The sequence below is a fragment of the Salvelinus alpinus genome, chromosome 7 (assembly GCF_045679555.1).
Source record: "Salvelinus alpinus chromosome 7, SLU_Salpinus.1, whole genome shotgun sequence".
NCBI classification, from domain to species: Eukaryota; Metazoa; Chordata; class Actinopteri; order Salmoniformes; family Salmonidae; genus Salvelinus; species Salvelinus alpinus.
In genome coordinates, this window is record NC_092092.1 from 40,275,152 (window position 1) to 40,297,195 (window position 22,044).

Below are 22,044 nucleotides of genomic sequence, written 5' to 3' on the forward strand. Positions count from 1 at the left end.
GCCGTTGTTGCTCCTAGACGTTTACAATTCACAATAACAGCATTTACTGTTGACCGGGGCAGCTCTTTCAGGGCAGAAATTTGACAAACTGACTTGTTGAAAATGTGGCATCCTATGACTGTGCCACGTTGAAAGTCACTGAGCTCTTCAGTATGGACCATACTACTGCCAATGTTTGTCTATGGAGATTGTGTGGCTGTGTGATTTTATACACCTATCAGGACCGGGTGTGGCTGAAATAGCCGAATCCACTGATTTGAAGGGGTGTCCACATCTTTTTGGCCATGTAGTGAATCTTCACCAGTCGGCTCCTCAGACTCTCTTCCAATTTTCGTCAATCTGAATAGGCCCTTATGGGTGAGTTCGTTCAAAATGATGACGAATAGGACATTGGTATATTTAACAGAAAATTTGATGCAGAATTAACATGGCAATTTCAATGGATAAAGTCTCAATTAAACATGTTTTGAACATAATTTAAACCTGAAAATAAGTCAGAAGTTTTATAGTGTGAAACTTAGCAACGGAGTTCCCCCTGGCCCTGCTCAAAACCCATTAGCCCCAGTGACACATGCCCAGTGAAACATATTGTTCCTGTCTGTGGAGCAACAATGAGGAGGAGGAAGTGGCGTTGAACCATAGGGCACGCAAGGGTCATGTCTACTTAACCCTAGGCTAACCCAGCCAATCACTGCCAGCTTGCTGCCCATGGTTGACCCTGGTATGATCCGTAGGGTCATTGGGGCTTCACTTTGACAGGCAGCTCACTTATATGCAGTAGTCTGAGCAGAGACGGGCTCAGGTTGACAGACAGCGCTCCTGCTAGCTCCTGCTGTTCGTACTCAATGGCCAGAACACTCTTTTGGGCTTCTCTATTCAACATGATGTGATGGGAAGCTCCAAGTAGACAGGCTGCCATTGACATAAAGATATTCTTCTACGTGTTTGTGGTTGCGACTGGGAGCGAGTCTATTGAAGCCCCCTGCGGGTTAAATGAAAGCCTTGTCTGTTCCCATACCCGGTTATGCATTATTCCATCGAACTCATCACTTTTCAGCCTTGTAATATAGTTCTAAACAGGTGAGTCAGATGTTATGGTAACTCAGAGTACAGGGCGCAAAGCTGGCAAACAAAGTCCCAACATTTTCCGGAGGCCGTATTGAACGGGCGCCACAGCAAATCAAAAGTTGATTTCTGAGTCAGGTTGTTACCTGTATGGGTGTGGAAGATAGAGGGAAAGGGAGCGAGAATGACAGAGAGAGCGAGAGGGATGGAGAGAGTAAAAACAGAGCGCCAGGCTTTGGGACACTGGAATGCTAGATGAAGGAGATGGGAGGAGGGGGGGACAATAAGTTATTGTGCAATACCTGCACATCTGGTAAATCTATCTGTTCCCTTCTCCCTCAATAACAGATAACAAGCATGCTCTGTCTGCAGAGTTCCACCGAGGGATGGTTATGTAAACACATGTCCTTTACCTCTGACTTATACTGTGTATTTGATGGAAATTGACCTTCACGCTTTAATACAACACATGTGTGTTCCTTAACATATGATTCACTGAATACCGTCATGAAATGAAGTAAACTATAAAGACGGGGATGACTTTCAGCTCGCGATAGCTAAAAGGGAGGGGGGATGTTGATTTTTGGGGGTTTGACAAATCCCCCTATCTGATCTGTAATGAGGCTGTTGGATACTGACAGGCCCATTTGTTCTCAATGTATCTGGCTGCAGGGAGGGAACTCAGTCGCATGTCAATCAAATCTTCCACACACTGAATGTTTACTTAGTTTCTACTTTTTAAGGTTTTGAGAATTGTCTAAGAGAGAATAAATAAGCCATTGATAAATGTGTTGTTACTGAAATACAAGTTGGGTGGCAAACAAGAGTTCTTTGGGTTCCGTCAGATGGAGAGCAGCCCAACAGACACATCCCATTCATACATTTTCTCCTGAGTGTAAGAGGAAGCGTGTCTCCCCCTCTCCCCATTCATAAAAAAAGTGCCACAGTAGTACGTTACCCCCTTTGTGACCCCCCCCTCTCTACGAGTGGATTCTCTGACCCCTCCCTCTTCCTGCCTCTGTACAAACTAAGCCGAGTTTTAAATCTGGACACCCCTAACTACCCCCCTCCCTCTCTCTCTCTCCTTTCCTCCCTTCTACCCTCTCTCTTTCTCTACACATTGAGTGTTCCAAGATGTGAGCTGATCCAGTCATTTCGGAGCTGTGTGGGCCGATTGTTTAGTTTCGGGCCTTGTAGTAATTATATAGGAAGTTGTGGCTGTAGATGCCGTTCCAGTCTTTTAGATAGAAAAGGGGAAACGGAGAGAGAGAACGGAAAGAGACAGAAAGAGATAGGGAGCGCAGTTGAGTGCGAACGCTCACAGCAGTTTGTCTCATCGGTCGGAAGCGTTCTGCCTCGACATTCATTTTCGACCTTCTCTCTTGTTTGTGTTGTTGTGTTCCCCCTGCTCACTCATTCGTTCAGAGCTGGCCCAATCAGTCGCCATTTGAAGCCGAGGGAGAGTGAATTGGTGAGCCTCTCCCTCTCTTTGCTCTCCTCTCCACTCAAACAAAAAGAAATATTCAGCCCAGTGTTCTCAACTTTCCAAAATACAGCTGCTACGCAACATAGTCTGCAAAAACATACAGGCGACTGCCAGATATGCATGGGTACCATTCGCCCTGGGAGGACGATTCCTCTTCAATGTGTATGCGTCCATGCGCGCGTGTGGTTATACGAGTGAATAGGTCATTTCTCTCTCCAAACACACATGCATCCTGCCCACCTACACATTGGTACGCACACACACATACACACTACGCACACAGACATACACACTATGCACACACACATACACATTCTGCATACACACTCTGCACACACTTTAGCCCCACAGTTTTATGAATGGGCTGGTTGTGAGAGACTGGCTGAAGCAGCACATTGGGTCAAGGAGAGGGAATCTCAATTCATGAATTGGAGGGCCGTTATTCTAACACTACAAAAAGAGAGGGAGAACAATTGAAATGCTTTGTCTCTTTCCATTTGGTTTCTGCTAATGTAATCCTTCAGTTATACATTCTTTACAAAGGACTTAAATATATTTTCCAAAAAGTGTTTTATGTCTTCTCGATGTCGGGATTTGAAAGAATCAACGGTTGTTTTCCCTCTTATAATGCACACACTAACATAATACTTTTGCCACATAATACTCAATAAAAAGTGTCTTCTGTGGATGGAGTAAATGTTGATTCAGACCAGTCCTGCAGACCAGGGACTGTATATGTAGAGATTGAGCCAGCTCTAACGGAGTGTCAGCTCAACCTTCTGAATGGGCAGTATTGTGTTTTTTATTACAGAAGAGGGGGGGGGGGGGTGTATGTAGAGGGAGAGAAAGGGGGGCTCGAGGCACGGCTGTGCGTTAACATTCTCCACAGCTGGAATGTTTTCTCTTTCTAAGGTGATAGCAGTGGAAAACAAGGGGGAACACATACAGGCAGGGATGAGGCCAGTTAGTTCCACGTTAAGCAATACTACATGACCGACGAGAAGCAAGGAGAGCACGTCAGCAAACCACACATGGCATCACAAAATAGCACCAGCGTTAATTGGTGATGCCATAGTTTTTGCCAAGACAGGCAGCTAGGGCTATCCCTCTATTTTCTCTTCTTGACTGAGTCAGTCATAGCTGGGTCCTGTTCAATAGGTAGAAAACGTTTTGAAAAGAAGTGAAACTGGGACCTGTACCTGAACTTAAGAACACCAATAAGAACACAGATGTGTCTTACTAAAACATGACCCTGGTTTGCTCATTGTTTACAACCGCCACATGTGACTTTAAGACGGGATGGTTGATGGCTGAGGCTGTGGTCTTGCTATAGTGACTTGCTGACAGAGGACAGGACGTGTGTGTGTGGAGTGAACCTAGTAGAGCTGTATTGATCCTAAAGATTCCCCAGACGGGGGAGGAAGAGAGGGAGGCGGAGGGACAGATGAAAGGATAAAGTATGGATAAATCAGGAAAGGGGAGAGAGAGAGAGAGAGGGAGAAATAGAGAGATTGAAGGGAGCGATAGGGCGAGAGGATCTGTGGATGTGGCATGTGCTCTGATAATTACAGGGAGGTGTCCGGCCAGGCTTTCTACTAGGACTTGATGGGAACAGTGCAGCACGTGTTATCTATCTCCAGTCACGATAAGCCTGGTCTGCCCCCATATCTCCTCCCCTCCCTCCCTCCCCCATCCCATCCCTCCCTCCCTCACTTCAGCACTAGATGGATATCAGCCAGGTCAGTGGGAGCTCATTATATCATTTCAGTAATGGCAGGGGGGGGGCGGGAATCGATCGGCACATTAAACATTAAGAGGGGGCAGCTATATTGGGGACTGAGGGATCGAGAGTGAAGAGTCAATATTGTGCCACATTAATCACACCCCTTGCTTTCTGCGATGGAACGACCCACTCGCTGCCCATGTCCTGGGATGGGGATGTATTGTATTGTGTCCACTAAACAGCAATGGGGGAGAAAGATTTATAGACGGTCAATGGCCATTCATAGAATACCACCGCAACGCACTGGGGATGAAATGGACAATGGATGAAGTGTGATTAATCTAAATGTTTAAAGAGATACAGGTCATGTTTTTTGTCAATAGGAAGGCAATGGCCAACTTTGATCCAACTTAGATTTCAGTGCAGCCGCGTAAACTGTACATGTTGTTGTTTACCATGCTATTATCCACAACACGTCCTGTGTCAGTGCTAATCGCTATTAGGTTCATTCATCGAGAAGAGGCGAAGTAGGGTCGGGATCATTCTGGTGGAAGAGCTGCCTTTTCTAAATCCTGTGTCCACGCCTCCGTGTCTTGAACACAGGATGGACATGACAGTCACATGCACACACACATTCTGATTCACGGTAACGTCTCTTCACTGGCTACTCCTGAACTGTTCTAGCTTCTCATGCAGGTCCTACAGGCCTATTGTCCTAAGGCTATGTACAGTATGCTACAGTCATTGGTGGGTGACATCATTTCATTTAACATATTAAGCACACGGGATATGAAAAGGGAATTTCCACGGTCAAAAAAAGTCAACCTGGCAAAATGTTCAAATTATCTAGAAGTAAGAAGTGAAACTTGGATGATGGGACGTGTGACACTCCATACTCTGGTCACATGTACTGAGTTTCATTCAAGTCCGCCACATCCTCTTACCCAACACAACATCAAGCTACACCTAATAATATGAAACCAAAATACATCGGACACTTCCGTTTATCTTAAAGCGTCTTGATATCTCTCACATAGTTAATCGGTTTTGAAGCAGCAAAGCCAAGGGAGATAAAGGGACCTGCCACGTCGCTTTACCTTCCAATTGCTTCCTGTTGATACTACAGTACTGTCTATCTATCGTGTCAGGCTCATTTGGCAGGTATCTGACAACAATGCTTTAAATATTCAAGGAAGTCAAGTCGTAAAAACAATATCCGATCAGAAAGGGGGACCCGTAAATCAGATAGGAGAAACGAATGGTTAAATGGACCAGGCGTTGGCTTTTAAAGATGCCGAGTTGTCAGTTCGCCCATCGCTCTCTCTGCTCTTTCTGATTGTGCATTGACCTGAGAAGCACACATGTCCAGCACATGTTTCCATGTGCCAGTGGCATAGCTGCTGGATTGTCTCTCTAGTCTCAATGATGTGGAACACATTGAATCGTCGTCGTTGACTCGCCATTCCACTGGATTTTCCACTGATGCACTATTACACTGAACAAAAATATAAACGCAACATGTAAAGTGTTGGTCCCATGTTTCATGAGCTGAAATAAAAGATCCCAGAAATGTTCCATACGCACAAATTTCTCTCAAATTTTGTGCACAAATTTGTTTACATCCCTGTTAGTGAGCATTTCTACTTTGCCAAGATAATCCATCCACCTGACAGGTGTGGCATATCAAGAAGCTGATTAAACAACATGATCATTACACAGATGCACCTTGTTCTGGGGACAATAACAGGCCAATCTGAAATGTGCAGTTTTGTCACACAACACAATGACACAGATGTTTCAAGTTGAGGGAGAGTGCAATTGGTATGCTGACCGCAGGAATGTCCACCAGAGCTGTTGCCGGAAAACTGAATGTTGATTTCTCTACCATAAGCCGCTTCCAATGTCGTTTTAGAGAATTTGGCAGTACGTCCAACTGGTCTCACAACCGCAGACCACGTGTATGGCGTTGTGTGGGCGAGAGGTTTGGTGATGTCAGCGTTGTGAACAGAGTGCCCCATGGTGGCGGTGGGGTCATAGTATGGGCAGGCATAAGCTACGGACAATGCACACAATTGAATCTTATCGATGGCAATTTGAATGCTCAGAGATACCGTGACGAGATCCTGAGGCCCATTGTCGTGCCATTCATCCTCTGCCATCACCACATGTTTCAGCTTGATAATGCACACCCCGATGTTGCAAGGATCTATACACAATTCCTGGAAGCTGAACATGTCCAAGTTCTTCCATGGCTTGCATACTCACCAGACATATTGAGCATGTTTGGGATGCTCTGGATTGATGTGTACAACAGTATGTTCCACTTCCCGCCAATATCCACCAACTTCGCACAGCCATTGAAGAGGAGTGGGACAACAATCCACAGGCCACAATCAACAGCCTGCTCAACTCTATGCGAAATAAATGTGTTGCGCTGAATGAGGCAAATGGTAGTCACACCAGATATGACTGGTTTTCTCCACGCCAGCCAGCCCCTGGCTGGCTGGCGGCTCTGGCGGCTCCTGGCTGGCTGGCGGCTCCTGGCTGGCTGGCGGCTCTGGCGGCTCCTGGCTGGCTGGCGCTCTGGTGGCTCCTGGCTGGCGGGCGGCTCTGACGGCTCAGGACAGACGGGCGGCTCTGACGGCTCAGGACAGACGGGCGGCTCAGACGGCGCTGGGCAGACGGGCAGCGCAGGCGGCGCTGGGCAGATGGGCACACATGTAGGTAGGAGACGGAGAGACAGCCTGGTGCGTGGGGCTGCCACAGGACCCACCAGGCTGGGGAGACCTACAGGAGGCTTGGTGTTAGGAGGAGGCACCTGAAGGACCGGGCTGTGGGGGAGCACTGGAGCTCTGGTGCGCAGTCTTGACACCACTCCCCCAGGCTGGATAACTACTCTAGCCCGGACCCTCCAGAGTGCAGGCACAGGTTGAACCGGGCTGTGGGTGAGCACTGGAGATCTAGTGCCTACTACGCGCACCTCTCCATTAGGCTCCACTCCCACATTTGACCGGCACGAGCGGAGCGCAGGCAGAGGACGCACTGCACCCTCCCAGCGCCCCGGAGACACAGCACGCAGAGCCGGCGCAGGATACCCTGGACCGAAACGGTGTACCGGAGACCAGACACGCTGAGCAGGCACAATACGCCCTGGCTGGATGCCCACACTCAAATGAAACTTTCGGGGGGCTGCCCTATAGCGCACCGGGCTATGGGCACGTACTGGCGACACCGTGCGCTTAACTGCATAACACGGTGCCTGACCAGTAACGCGCTGCTTATAATAAGCACGAGGAGTGAGCTCAGGTCTGCTACCTGGCTTAGCCACACTCCTCGTGTGCCCCCCCCCAAACATTTTTTGGGGCTGCCTCTCGTACCTGTCGCGCTGCCGTGCTGCCTCCTCATATCGCCGCTGCTCAGCTTTCGCTGCCTCCAGCTCTGCTTTGGGGCGGCGATATTCCCCAGCCTGTACCCAGGGTCCTTTCCCATCCAGAATCTCCTCCCAGGTCCAGGAGTCCTGCGATCGCTGCTGCCCGATACCACGCTGCTTGGTCCTTGGTTGGTGGGTGTTTCTGTAACGGCAGTCGTCCTCTTCTTCCTCTGAAGAGGTGTAACAAGGATCAGACCAATACGCAGCGTGGTAAGTGCTCATGATGATTTATTAAAACCGAACACTGAAATACAAAAACAATAAATGATGTGCAGAAAACCGAAACAGTACCGTGTGGTGAAAAAACACTAACACGGAAACAAACACCCACAAACCAACAGTGAAACCCAGGCTACCTAAGTATGATTCTCAATCAGAGACAACTAACGACACCTGCCTCTGATTGAGAATCATACTAGGCCGAAACAGAAACCTAAACATAGAAACACAAAACATAGACTGCCCACCCCAACTCACGCCCTGACCATACAAAATAAAGACAAAACAAAGGAAAATAAAGGTCAGAACGTGACAATTTCAATTGACTGATTTACTTATATAAACTGTATCTCAGTCAAATCTTTGAAATTGTTGCGATTTATATTTTTGTTCAGTATACATTATACATACAGTACTTTCAATGTGTGGGCCAACATACTTGGAATGAAAATGTCAGCATTTAAATTTCACCTAAATGTTTACAGTGAGTGAAATTGAATGCCATTATTCTGTACTTGATAGGGTTGAAAGTTACAGCAGTGGCAACAAGCCCAGTTGAAAATAAGAATCACTTCAACAGAAAAGGTGCCAGAATTAGTTGTAGGTGAAGCAGCATGTGTTGATATATTTGACCTTTGCCATCATAACATACCGTATACAACTATTGTTGAGCCGGTCCACAGAGTCAGACAGAGGAATGCTATATAACATATCTCAGAAAACAATTTAGTTCCCTTCAAAACCTTTAGAGCCATTGTGATATTATAATCCTTGTTGTTTTTATGGATCTGTCATCGTTGGGATCAATTGGCCGGTGGGGGACCAGGTCTCTCTCTCTCTCTCTGGCTTTTTAGAAAGAGTAATACTAATACTAATGCAAGAAATGCTATATCATTAACATTCAAGGAAAAGTCCTGTGACAGTTGAAATACACCTCCATTCATTCTCATGGTTTACCTCTGGCAGTAGTTTGCAATACTATTCACCCTATTTGACATTGCCCCCCTCCCCCACCTCACGGGCCAAACATTTTAGTGGCCCCCCCCTCTTGACGGTGAAAATACAAATGTATGTTTTAAAGTAAATTTCCTGCAATTCTACACATTTTGTCATGACTTATACCATGTTAATTATGTTTAGGCGAGAGGGACTAACAATATCAATAGTGGCTCCCTAGAGGTCAGGGCCCCTGGGCATGTGACCGGTCGGTATTCAGCCATAAGCGACATAAGCGGTCACTGGAAGTCACTCAATTAGCTAAAATGGCTAATTGAGTGACTTCCAGTGACTGACATTGCTGACTGCTGGTGCACAACCAAATTTCGAACTTGTGTATTCTACTATTCTAACTCTCAACAGTAAGTTGAGACCCTGACTGAGTTTTGGGGGGGCCCCCTAGCGGCCTGGGGACCTAAGCGACCGCTTATGTCGCTTATGCCTGGAACCGGCCCTGAACCAGAATGATAAGTCACTGGGAAGCTCACTAGCTGGCTGGCGGGTACAGAAGCTGTCACGGCCTGCAGACTTCCAGAGACTTCCCATCCCAGAGATAAACACCCCAATGTAAAGTTCTCCAGATCCTCTCTCATTGAGTTCAGGTTTAAATTCCCCTAGAGGAGAACCTTTAATGGTAGGAAATGCTCTGTATAAAATAAACTGAGAAGTTTACAGGGGAGGGGAGTTTCCTACCTGGCATTCAAACCTGGCTGCCACTTGTTTGATCATTGCCATTAGCTACCAAGCTATGATTGGAATCCTGAACAAACTTAAGATCACAAGAGGATAGTGAGACGAGATACATACGCTATTTCTTTTATTCTTTCTTGATACTTTACGTTTTCAACTATAAGTCTCTTGATGACGCAACACTCTTAACCCTGAATTCCTCTTTGCGTTACACAGTGTAGTAGCATGGCTGTGACAAGGTATTTCTTTAGTACTTCCTGTCTTAAGCCTCAGAGGAATGTCCCATTTCAGACGAGCTTCTGGCGGCTCCTCAGTCCTGAGGAGTTCCTACTACTACCCCCATGTGTTCCAGCTGAGGACCCTTTTGTGTGGGCGGGGAGGGGGGGGGGGGGGGGAGTTTTGAAGGGGTTGGAGGTCTCCGGTCCTGACATTTTGTTTGCGGTGGGTGTTGACTGAATACAGCCCCCCTTCCATAATAATCCCGCCACTTCCTGAAGCACTCAACCATGACCATCACCTTTCACCCTGCATCCTCCCCCAAAGCTTCACCATTTACATATATAAAGTCCGCCTGCTCCTCCCTCCACCCCCCATCCCCAACCTGGGTCATCCTGCCTATAGGGGTGGTCAGAATGGGAGTGAATGGTGAGACACCAGAGAAAGCATCAATCGAAAGATTCAAACGATTCAAACGTTCAACTTTCATCACAAGAAGAATACTTTCCACGTGCCCTATAGCCCTACTCCGTATATTTTGTGGGGAGAATAAGACAAGCGCATCAGCAGTGAACGTCTCTAAAGTTACCGACCCCTACCTAAGGATGTTGAGATGTTAGGATGTGTTCACATATACGGTACCCCCCCAAACACTCATTCCAAATACTAAGAGAGGACACACTCATCCTCTCTCTGCTTTAACACTGGGTACCTTATGGGTACAGTATCTGTCCAGAAAGATCTAAACACTTCTCTAGGGTATTATACAGTACATTATGTTTAAGTTCACCACACGCCTTTAGAAAAAACTCATTGAAGTAAAATATGAGGATCTTGGAGAAAAAGGGATGTAACTACTAACAGAGCTGCAGAGAGAGAAACCAGAAACCAAACTGGGGTCAAATGTCCCAAAATGAAACCAACAGGGAAGGGCAATGCTGTCCAAACTGTTTATATGACTGCCACTACTTTATAAACTTTGGGGGCAAATTTGATATAATTTGAACTGGATTAACCTCAATAATATAACTTTTTTCCAAGATTTGTAAAACCGTCATTTGTTAAACCGTTTTGAAACCGCACATTTTAGGAATCAACCTTTTCCTATTTGAAATAAATCATAATTTTTCTGCCGTGTCATTCATTTAAGATACTCTTTGGAGAGGTAGAGTTTCAAAAGTTTTCTGAAAATGGGCAGGGACTTTGCTGTCCTAGCTTCAGGGGGAAGCTGGTGCCACCATTGCGGTGCCAGGTCAGAGAAGATATCAAATACAACTGAAACAATTCATATGCTCAAATGTTGGGATATTTCTAGAAGCATCAAGGGATGTAGACTAATCCAATGTCTCCCGTCCTTTGATCCTGGGCTTGATAAATCATTTGATTCATTAGGGCTTCGTTAACGGGGAAGTCAGCCAACTTCTGCTAATTGAGGAAGTGTGCCAGACAACAACAGCAGCAATCACACACACTCACAGCCATCCCGTGCTCATTTACAAGAGTAATTCATATTGTAGATCCTGACAGACGAATCTCCACCGATTCACTATTGAACAGTGCTGTGCTTCATTCTCAAACAGCGACCCATGCTCTTGGCTCGATGCTGTTCGGAGCAGTATGCAGGTTTTGAAATTAAACATGTTCTGAGGGCTGTCCTCAGAAGCGGGGCCACATCAAAAGGCAATATGTCTGCCCCACTTGAGCTGCATTGTGACTGGACTTGCTTACAGTACACACGACACACCATGGATTGTTTGCCATTCATGACTGTGGCACAAAGTGAGAGGGTCAATATGTGAGACAAACACATCCCACACTCTCATAGACGTATTCGAAAGTCAGTCAGTCATGTGCCGCCCTGGGTATTAAGAGAAGTGAAGAGAGCAGAGGGATTTGGAGGGCTTTAATCTTAATGTGTCTGTGTGGGAGATCTGGGTAAATACTTTCTAATTCTTTCTGATCGCACTCTAAAGCCAACACTTCCTCACCTGCCCGGGTTTGTCAAGGAGGGGAGACTAAAATAATAGTATTCCCTCTGTTCTACAAGCTGTCTGTCTGTCTGTCTGTCTGTCTGTCTGTCTGTCTGTCTGTCTGTCTGTGTGTCGCTTTCTCCCTCTCTTTCTCAGTCTCTTTCATTCTGTCTACATTTCTCCCCGATTGTCTCTTTCTTTTGGCCTCTCCATTCCTCTCTAGCCTTCTCTTCTACTGTGTTGCTCTCTTTGAATAGCTGTAGAAGTCCCTTTCGCCGCCTTTTACAGTCAGTCGCTGCATTTTTTCTCCTCCCTTTTTGTGAATGGGATACAGAATGGGATACAGACAGTATGTAATTACCTGGTGTCGGGTTTCAGCGGGGCCTGTTCTGTCAGCACCACACACACACACACACACACACACACACACACACACACACACACACACACACACACACACACACATAAACACAGGCCTCCCCAGCTGGACGTGCACAGCTGCTGCTGTTTACCCTCTCAGGGCCAGAAAAACATCCTGTGCTGTACAGTCGGTGAAAACCTCCCCTCACATAATAAACACAGCCTCGGCACAGTTTGAAGCCCCACTTTTGGTGATTTGTGTGGCCTTTTAGACAAAGGTCCTCACCAAGAGAGGAGCTTGATAGACAGTAGACATCTTAGGTGGAGTTTGGATTGAACATGAAAAAAATATATAGACCGCAGAAAAGAAGCGTCTGGTAAACAGCTCAGAATGTTCGCAAACGAAGAACTAAACCAAGACAAAACATTTTTATCTAGCCATTTCCCTTTGGAGAAGAAAGTTCTTAAACTGAAATACCCAAAAAATGATATAGCATTGTTTGCCAAGGAAATAAAGAATGTATTATGTCTCAGTCGAACATCATGCTGACCAAAATGTTACATTGCCTGTTGCTCATCCAAAGACAGTGTCTTGGCCAGTGTCGTGGTTTAGGTTTGGCTTGCCTTTGTGTTGGTACACAGGATGTTATGGCTGGTGTTGTGTCTGGAGGAGAGGACAAAAGTGGGCGAGGACACCAACGGCTTCCAAATGAACTGCAGGAATGTGTGTACGCACATGTGTCTTACGTGTGCTTAGATGTGTCTGTCTGCTTCCCTTGTTTTCAATTGACTGTCACCTAAGTGTTCTGGCTCGTATTAGAGATTCCTGTGTGGACAGAAGTATTTGCTCTGCCTTTTGAGCTTGACGACACCACAGAGGGGGGAAGAAAATGATCCATGTGCGCCAACCTCCTTTTCTGTCTCTGTTCTTCTCCAGCGGTGGCATTCCACAGCCCGCCAGTCACCATCAAGAAGGAACCACAGAGCCCAGGTTCCGACCCCAGCCAATCCTGTAGCCACAAGCAGACCTTCACCTACCCCAATGGAGAGCAGTGCCTTTACGCCAGGTACCCATGTCAGCACAACAGTGGCAAGAAAAAGTATGTGAACCCTTTGGAATTACCTGGATTTCTGCATAAATTAGTCATACAATTGGATCTGATCTTCATCTTGGTCACAACAACAGACAAACACAGTGTGCATAAACTAATAACACACAAATTATTATATTTTTCTTGTCTATATTGAACACATCGTTTAAACATTCACAGTGTAGGTTGGCAAAAGTATGTGAACCCCTAGCTTAATGACTTTTACAAAAGCTAATTGGAGTCAGGAGTCAGCTAACCTGGAGTCCAATCAATGAGACGAGATTGGAGATGTTGGTTAGAGCTGCCTTGCCCTATAAAAAAACACTCACAAAATGTAAGTTTGCTATTCACAAGAAGCATTGCCTGATGTGAACCATGCCTCGAACAAAAGAGAACTCAGAAGACCTAAGATGAAGAATTGTTGACTTGCATAAAGCTGGAAAGGGTTACAAAATTATCTCTAAAAGCCTTGATGTTCCTCAGTCCACGGTAAGACAAATTGTCTATAAATAGAGAAAGTATGCAGAATGCTCAACGAGGTTAAGTAGAATCCTAGAGTGTCAGCTAAAAAGACTTACAGAAATATCTGGAACATGCTAACATCTCTGTTGATGAGTCTAAGATACGTAAAACACTAAACAAGAATGGTGTTCATAGGAGAACACCACTGAAGAAGCCACTGCTGTCCAAAAAAACCATTGCTGCACGTCTGAAGTTCGCAAAAGAGCACCTGGATGTTCCACAGCGCTACTGGCAACATATTCTGTGGTGGAGTATGGTGGAGGGAGTATCGTGGTTTTGGGCTGCAGGGCCTGGACAGCTTGCTATCATCGACGGAAAAATGAATTTCCAAATTTATCAAGACATTTTGCAGGTGAATGGAAGGCTATCTGTCTGCCAATTGAAGCTCAACAGAAGTTGGGTGATGCAACAGAAGGAGATCATCAACAGAATGGCTTCAACAGAAGAAAATGTGCCTTCTGGAGTGGCCCAGTCAGTCCTAACCTCAACCCAATTTAAAATGCTGTGGCATGACCTCGAGAGTGGTTCACACGAGACATCCTATGAATATTGCTGAACTGAAACAGTTTTGTGAAGATGAATGGTCCAAAATTCCTGATCCGCATCTACAGAAAACGTTTGGTTGAGTTTATTGCTGCCAAAGGAGGGTCAACCAGTTATTAAATCCAAGAGTTCACATACTTTTCCCACCCTGCACTGTAAATATTTAAATTATGTATTCAATATAGACAAGAAAAATAAAATAATTTGTGTGTTATTAGTTTAAGCACACTATGTTTGTCTATTGTTGTGACTTAGATGAAGGTCAGATCAAATTTGATGACCAATTTATGCAAAAATCCAGGTAATTCCAAAGGGTTCACATAGTTTGTCTTGCCACTGTATAGTACACAGCTAATTATGGCCCGTTTACAAACATTTTAGAGTTAGACGGTCCATAGCAAGTCACTAGTCAGCCAATTACAGTCAATTATCGGACATAAGTCAGTGCGGCAAAGAGAGTGACTAGACCACAAGCTATTGACCACAACGCCAGTAACTACAAAACAGCCATCCTCCATAAGCCCAGTTTGGCTTACTGACCTGTATTATTAATGCTAGGGCCTACTACTGATGCCATGGTAGTGCTCATAAACCACATTGGGATTCATAAACCATGTTTGTGTGTATTTTTTCCAGTGCCTACGAGCAGAAGAGGGCTGCAGGACCAAATAAGAGCTCCTGCACCCAAGGGACACCCATGTCCCCCATGCAGCACCATTACTCCCCCAAGCAAGTCGGAGGCGCTGGTGGAAGGCCTGACAACATGGCCTACAACATGAACCACCCTGCCACCTCCCAGCCACTGCCCAGCCACAACAACTACCCCATGAACCCCAGGTATTACTACCTGTACTGTACGAAATACTTAAACTTGTGCCAAAAAAGTGCATGCCTTTGGTGGGTGACATAATAATGTGCTTTTGACGTGGATGCTACGCTACAAGACTGTTTTGCTAGCACAGACTGGAATATGTTCCGGGATTCATCCAATAGCATTGAGGAGAATACCACCTCAGTCATCGGCTTCATCAATAAGTGCATTGACAACGTCGTTCCCACAGTGACCATACGTACATATCCCAACCAGAAGCCATGGATTACAGGCAACATCCGGATCGAGCTAAAGGCTAGAGCAGCCGCTTTCAAGGAGCGGGACACTAATCCGGACGCTTATAAGAAATCCCGCTACGCCCTCAGACAAACCATCAAACAGGCAAAGCGTCAATACAGGATTAAGATTGAATCATACTACACCGGCTCTGACGCTTGTCGGATGTGGCAGTGCTGGAAAACTTTTGCGGACTACAAAGGGAAACCCAGCCACGAGCTGCCAGTGACGCGAGCCTACCAGATGAGTTAAATGCCTTTTATGCTCGCTTCAATGCAAGCAACACTAAAGTAATGAGAGCACCAGCTGTTCCGGACGACTGTGTGATAACGCTCTCGGTAGCCGATGTGAGCAATACCTTTAATAAACAGAACAACATTCACAAAGCCGCGGGGCCAGATGGATTACCAAGCATGCATGGACCAACTGCCATTTTCAACCTCTCCCTGACCGAGTCTGTAATACCTACATGTTTCAAGTAGACCACCATAGTCCCTGTGCCCAAGGTAGCGAAGGTAACCTGCCTAATGATTACCGCCCTGTAGCACTCACATCATGGCTCACATCAACAGCATCATCCCAGATACACTAGACCCACTCCAATTCACATACCGCCCTAACAGATCCATAGATGACGCAATCTCAATCGCACTCCACACTTGCCTTTCCCACCTGGACAAAAGGAACACCTATGTGAGAATGCTTTTCATTGACTACAGCTCAGCGTTCAACACAAACCCCTTAGCTTAGTGCCCACAAAACCCATCACTAAGCTAAGGACCCTGGGACTAACCTTCCTCTGCAACTGGATTCTGGACTCCCTGACGGGCCGCCCCCAGGTGGTAAGGGTAGGCAACAATACATCTGCCACAATAATCCTCAACACTGGTGCCCCTCAGGGGTGTGTGCTTAGTCCCCTCCTGTACTCCCTGTTCACCCACGACTGCGTCGCCAAACACAACTCCAACCAACTCCAACACTATCATTAAGTTTGCTGACGACACAACAGTGGTAGGCCTGTAATCCTGACAACGATGATACAGCCTATAGGGAGGAGGTCAGAGACCTGGCAGTGTGGTGCCAGGACAACAACCTCTTCCTCAATATGAGCAAGACAAAGGAGCTGATCGTGGACTGCAGGAAAAGGCGGGCCGAACAAGCCCCCATTAACATCGACAGGGTTGTAGTGGAGCGAGTCGAGAGTTTCAAGTTCCTTGGTGTCCACATCACCAATGATTTATCATGCCCCAAACACACCAAGACAGTCGTGACGTGGGCACAACAACACCTTTTCCCCCTCAGGAGACTGAAAAGATTTGGCATGGGTCCCCAGATCATCAAAAAGTTCTACAGCTGTACCATCGAGAGCATCCGGACCGGTTGCATCACCGCCTGGTATGGCAACTGCTCGGCATCTGACCATAAGGCGCTACAGAGGGTAGTGTGTACGGCCCAGTACATCACTGGGGCCAAGCTTCCTGCCATCCAGGACCTATATACTAGGCAGTGTCAGAGGAAAGACCAAAAGATGGTCAAAGACTCCAGTCACCGAAATCATAGACTCTTCTCTCTGCTACCGCACGGCAAGCAGTATCAGAGCGCCAAGTCTAGGACCAAAAGGCTCCTTAACAGTTTCTACCCACAAGCCATAAGACTGCTGAACAATTAATCAAATGGCCACCCAGACTATTTACATTGACCTCCCACCCACCTATTTGTGTTTACACTACTGCTACTCACTGTTTATTACCTATGCATAGTCACTTTACCCCTACCTACATGTACAAATTACTTTGACTAACCTGTACCCCCGCACATTGACTCGGTACCGGTACCCCCTGTATATAGCCTCGTTATTGTTATTTTATTGTGTTACCTTTTATTATTTTTTACTTTAGCTTATTTGGTCAATATTTTCTTAACTCTTTCTTGAACTGCATTGTTGGTTAAGGGCTTGTAAGTAAGCATTTCACGATGTTGTATATGGCGCATGTGACAACTAAAGTTTGATACTGATAGTTTTTCATTGCCCTCTCTTCCCTTCTCTCAGTTCCAGTTATCAGGCCCCCTCAGCAGACATGTGCCCCCCGGGGTTCCCCCCTCAAGGGCAGGCCTTCCAGCGAATGCACCCTGCCCCAGCCGGAGGTGGTGGCGGTGGAGGAGGAGGTGGAGGACCGAGTGGAGGTGGTGGTAGTGGTGGTGGGGGTGGCTACCATCGGCAGCACTCAGACCCCTGTCTGCCCTACCTGCAGCAGAGCTTCAAGCAGGAGTATCTGGACCCTCTGTATGAGAGGGCTGCCCATATGGCAGGACAAGGACACGGGCCTGGGCCAGGGCATGGATCAAGGCACGGACCTCACCCACCTCACCAACCCCAAAACTCCCACCCCCATCCTCACAGGTTCCCCCCTGCCCACATGATGGTGAAGCAGGAGCCGACTGACTACACCTATGAGCCTGGTGAGTGATTAAATCATGGTGGGCCCGAGAGCGGAATGACAGAGATACAGTATGAGAATGTTTTGACTGTCAGCAATCCCTGTAGTATAAATAGTCTATCTATAATGAATAGCTAATGTTTTTCTTTTGGAGAGAAGCTCATCTCTAATGGAAGTCGCCGAGCATCATTCCTCCCTGACAAATCAACACACTGAACACTGCAAAACATACCCAAACGAATCCTATGTCACTCAAAAGAACATGTAGGCCTTCTGTAGGACGTAGGATGTATACAACCCAATTACCTACGCATTGAAATGTTATGTACATATTGCTTTGTGGCTTTTGCTCTCGGTCCTACAAAAGTTCCTTTGAGCCAACCTGTGTATGGCTAACCTTCTAAACAAAATGTCCAAAAACAGACACTTCTATATCTACAACAGACTTTTTCCCTACCCCCTCTCTACCTCCAAACTCCTCCTTTCAACTCCCTGACACTTTGCAAAAAAAGGTCTCTGACTCTTGTCTGTAATTCAGTTTTTTCCCCCCCTCCTCTACACTCCTCCCGGCTCCCTCTCGCCGCTCGCTCGTCTCACCGAAAGGAAGGCAGAGGAATTTCATTGAGAAAATGGAGGGCACTGGAAAGACTAGAGTCCCCAGTGGAGCACTCTGGGGTGTTGGGTTGCAACAGCGGTTTCCTTTCTGCAGGCAGATGAACTCATAATGGAAAAATGAGCGTGGCCGCAGTAACTTGAACCTCTCACTGGCTGGGATGTGGAGGGGAGGGGTGAGGGGAGGGGGAAGGAGAAGGTGGGGGTAGCTATGGGCCTTGGCAACAACAAACTGAGAACCAGCCCTACCACCACAGCACAGCCCCAAAGCCCTGGCGGTTCCCTTTAAGCAGTGCTAGGATGCAAACACAAGGGCTGGAAATGCAATACGGTGTATAAGTGACGTACGGCATGGATGTTGTGCATATAAGTGACAGTCAACTGGGAGCAGAGCTGTCTTTGTCGTGTTTCCCTTGGGTCTTATGGGCACAGTGGACAAACACAGCTACAAAGTGAGCCTCCCGGCACTGAAACCCGCATACCTCTCAATACAATAAGACCGACGATCTAAATTCTTTGGACTTTTTTATGTTTTGATAGAAGCCGGACAGTGCTCAGAAAGTTCAACTTGGTGCTTGAAGGAATCGGACAGTCTTAGAGGAAATAAAAAGGACGTCTGTGGATAAACTGGACTCTGTTGGTAGGAGGAGGAGGAGTTGAGGGGGCTGGTGGGCCTGCCTGAGTGTTGTGCCACAAATAAGAGCTGGCCAGCTATTTTGCCTGCTCAGACATTCTATCACAAGGACCTCATAGTCCTAATGTGACCAAATCAAATAAAAATGATAGATAAATGCGCCACTAGGCCTTAGGCAGTTATATGGTTCAGGCTTGCGAATAAAGTATTTTTTACATTTACATTTTCGTCTCGTAAAATAATGTGTGCCTACAAAAGCTAGCTACACCAGCCAGCACACAATTGACACTGGTGCTATCGCCTCAAATCTCCCCATCACTGGCTGGCAGTGATATTATTTACAGTGTGATAGAGTGCTGGCCCGGGAATGAAGAGTCTGATTTCCCCCAGTGACATCTTATCAGAGCCACAGCACTGCAACTGAATTCCCCAGGAGTGAGTCACCAAACTCACCACACTACTGAGGTGCAGGAGACTAGAGCTTCACCCACTCTTGCCTGCTCTTGCCATTCAGCCACTCATACAAACAAACACACCAATGCATGTGCATGCACTCACTCACACAGGCACACATACACTATACTGTATATGAGATGAGACCAGGTCGTCACCAACCGGACCACAACCATTAGCAATAAGGAGAAACATCCACCACCCACCCCTGATTAGAGAGGTTTTCAATTTATACAACTTCAGGAAATAGAAATGTGATAAAACATTTGATTAGGGATTGATAGATATACAAAGATCTCGTCCATTTGCGGTGTGGCTGGTTGTAAGGGTGTGTCCAGTTACTGACCTGTATTACAAATGTCAGGTGGAAGGACAGAGTGCTGACACCTCAGACTCACCATTCTCTACCACTGTACTACACTATACTGCTGCTCCTCACTAGGTGCTTACTCATGGCCTAAAAATACTTTCGAGGACAGGTGATATTATGACAAATGAAGGTTTTGTCCTTGCAGGGCTCGAGGCGATCAAACCAAAATATGCACATTAATACTCTCTCTCCCTGTGGACATTGGCCTGGTATTTATAGTGAGGAAGAAAACCCATCTGTACATTGAGAAAGTTTACACTGCATTGAGCAATAGGTGTATGCTTGTGTTTCTGTCCTGCAGACGTGCCTGGATGTCCTTCAATGTACCACCACAGCGAGGGGTACCCCAACCCCCAGCACAACAATGAAGGTAAGCAAAAACTCTGGTAACTAGGTTATATGAATAATGACATGTCAGAAGCATGTATAAACCCTTCATAGATACTTCATAGACACGTATGACTAATGTTATAATGCATTATGACTGCAGCATGTTTTTTTTTACATGCATGCCTTATAGATGGGAGGGGTATACTACATGTACCGAATCTCCCTCTCCCATTTTATTTCATTTAAATGAGGCCTTGCTACCGGTTGTAGCATTGCGGTCATAGGCTAACCAGCCCAGTGTCCGTATTTCCATTGGCTAACCGGAGGTGTCGCTATGTTTCCATTGGCAGAGGCTCTGGCCTTTTCCTGCCTCAAGGATCTCTGGATAAACATTTCTACTGGAAAAAGCCTGTGTATTTTTCCTTGAGAAAAGAAAAACACTCCTCCTCTTCACTCCCTTTGTTTGTCACACCATTCTAGCTATTGTCCAGGATCATTTCTTCAATGAGTGAGAACTCAGGAACTACACTTGAACAGCCATTCCCAAGACAGACTGTATTATTAAGGATCATCAGAGTATTAAACACTTCAAATAAAATATTAAAACAAAAGGAAGATGGAGTCCTTTTGAGATATTCACATGAAGGAATCCTCCGCTTCTCACTAAGTACTCTACTCATTTGTGTTGAGGTGGATAAGTACATCCAATAAAGAGTGTACTCCTCTCAACCACTTCAACATGTGTCATGGGCGAATTCACCATATTCATACTCGTTCATTTTGCCATGATGTGATTCAAGATTCGGCATACAAGTTAAAGCCACACAAGACAACTTGAAGAACTAATTATAACACCTGTCTTGTTTTACAGGCTATCTCTTTGAAAACGACTCCTGTGTCGTTCCGGAGAAATTCGAAGGTGAGCCTTACAACTTGCTATCTACTGTCCAGAAGTCAGCTCAAGACACAGAGCCTAAAACTCGCACACTCCAATCCACTTCAATAGGTGTCACTGAGATCAGATAATGGTTATGGGTGATGGCACTGAGGGTGTCCACTGTCCGTTCTCCATAGGAGAGAAACAGAATCCATTCAATCAAATCACGTGTCTCTCCGTTTGGTATCAGCACACTATAAGTGCCAATAGTATCAGATAGAGTGTCGCTGACTGAACAATAAGCTTTAGAGTTTTTTTTTGTTGCGTGACAGGCTCTTGGTTGGAGCTGAGTTAGCGGGTTTTGTTTCCCCGTACGTGAGGTAGGGACCAGGCTCCTGTGTCATGGAGAGCAAGGTGACAGTCAGTTTCCCATTGTGCGCTGGGGGGTGATTGACGTGAGGGGAGAGCCTGAGGGCTACTGCACAGGTTGAACCAGCGAAACACACTGAGTTAGAGCACCATTTACTTACAGCGGCTTGCCCCAAGTTCCCACACATACGGTGCTTATCCAATTAGACTTACCCCCCCACCAGTGGGTCACCACTGTTTTATGTTAATGTTGCCTCTAGTGTTATTGTGTTTCCATCAGGAGTGTGACACTTTTTATTTATTTTATTTAACTAGGCAAGTCAGTAAAGAACATATTCTTATTTACAATGACGGCCTACCAAAAGGCAAAAGGCCTCCTGCTGGGACGGGGGGCTGGGATTATTAAAAACATACAGTGGGGCAAAAAAGTATTTAGTCAGCCACCAATTGTGCAAGTTCTCCCACTTAAAAATATGAGAGAGGCCTGTAATTTTCATCATAGGTACACTTCAACTATGACAGACAAAATGAGAAAAAAAAAT

The 22,044-nt window shown here is 46.1% G+C and overlaps 1 protein-coding gene across 3 annotated transcripts in view; it reads left to right on the forward strand.

Moving 5' to 3' along the window:
- Positions 1 to 22,044, forward strand: part of LOC139581009 (ETS translocation variant 4-like) — a 42,718-nt gene that overhangs the window by 11,751 nt on the left and 8,923 nt on the right. For all 3 annotated transcript variants that reach the window (XM_071410296.1, XM_071410297.1, XM_071410298.1), the window contains 5 exons: positions 13,093 to 13,222; positions 14,948 to 15,148; positions 17,470 to 17,879; positions 20,228 to 20,296; positions 21,128 to 21,175. In XM_071410296.1, the coding sequence (XP_071266397.1) occupies positions 13,093 to 13,222; positions 14,948 to 15,148; positions 17,470 to 17,879; positions 20,228 to 20,296; positions 21,128 to 21,175 (858 nt within the window). The remainder of the gene's footprint in view (positions 1 to 13,092; positions 13,223 to 14,947; positions 15,149 to 17,469; positions 17,880 to 20,227; positions 20,297 to 21,127; positions 21,176 to 22,044) is intronic.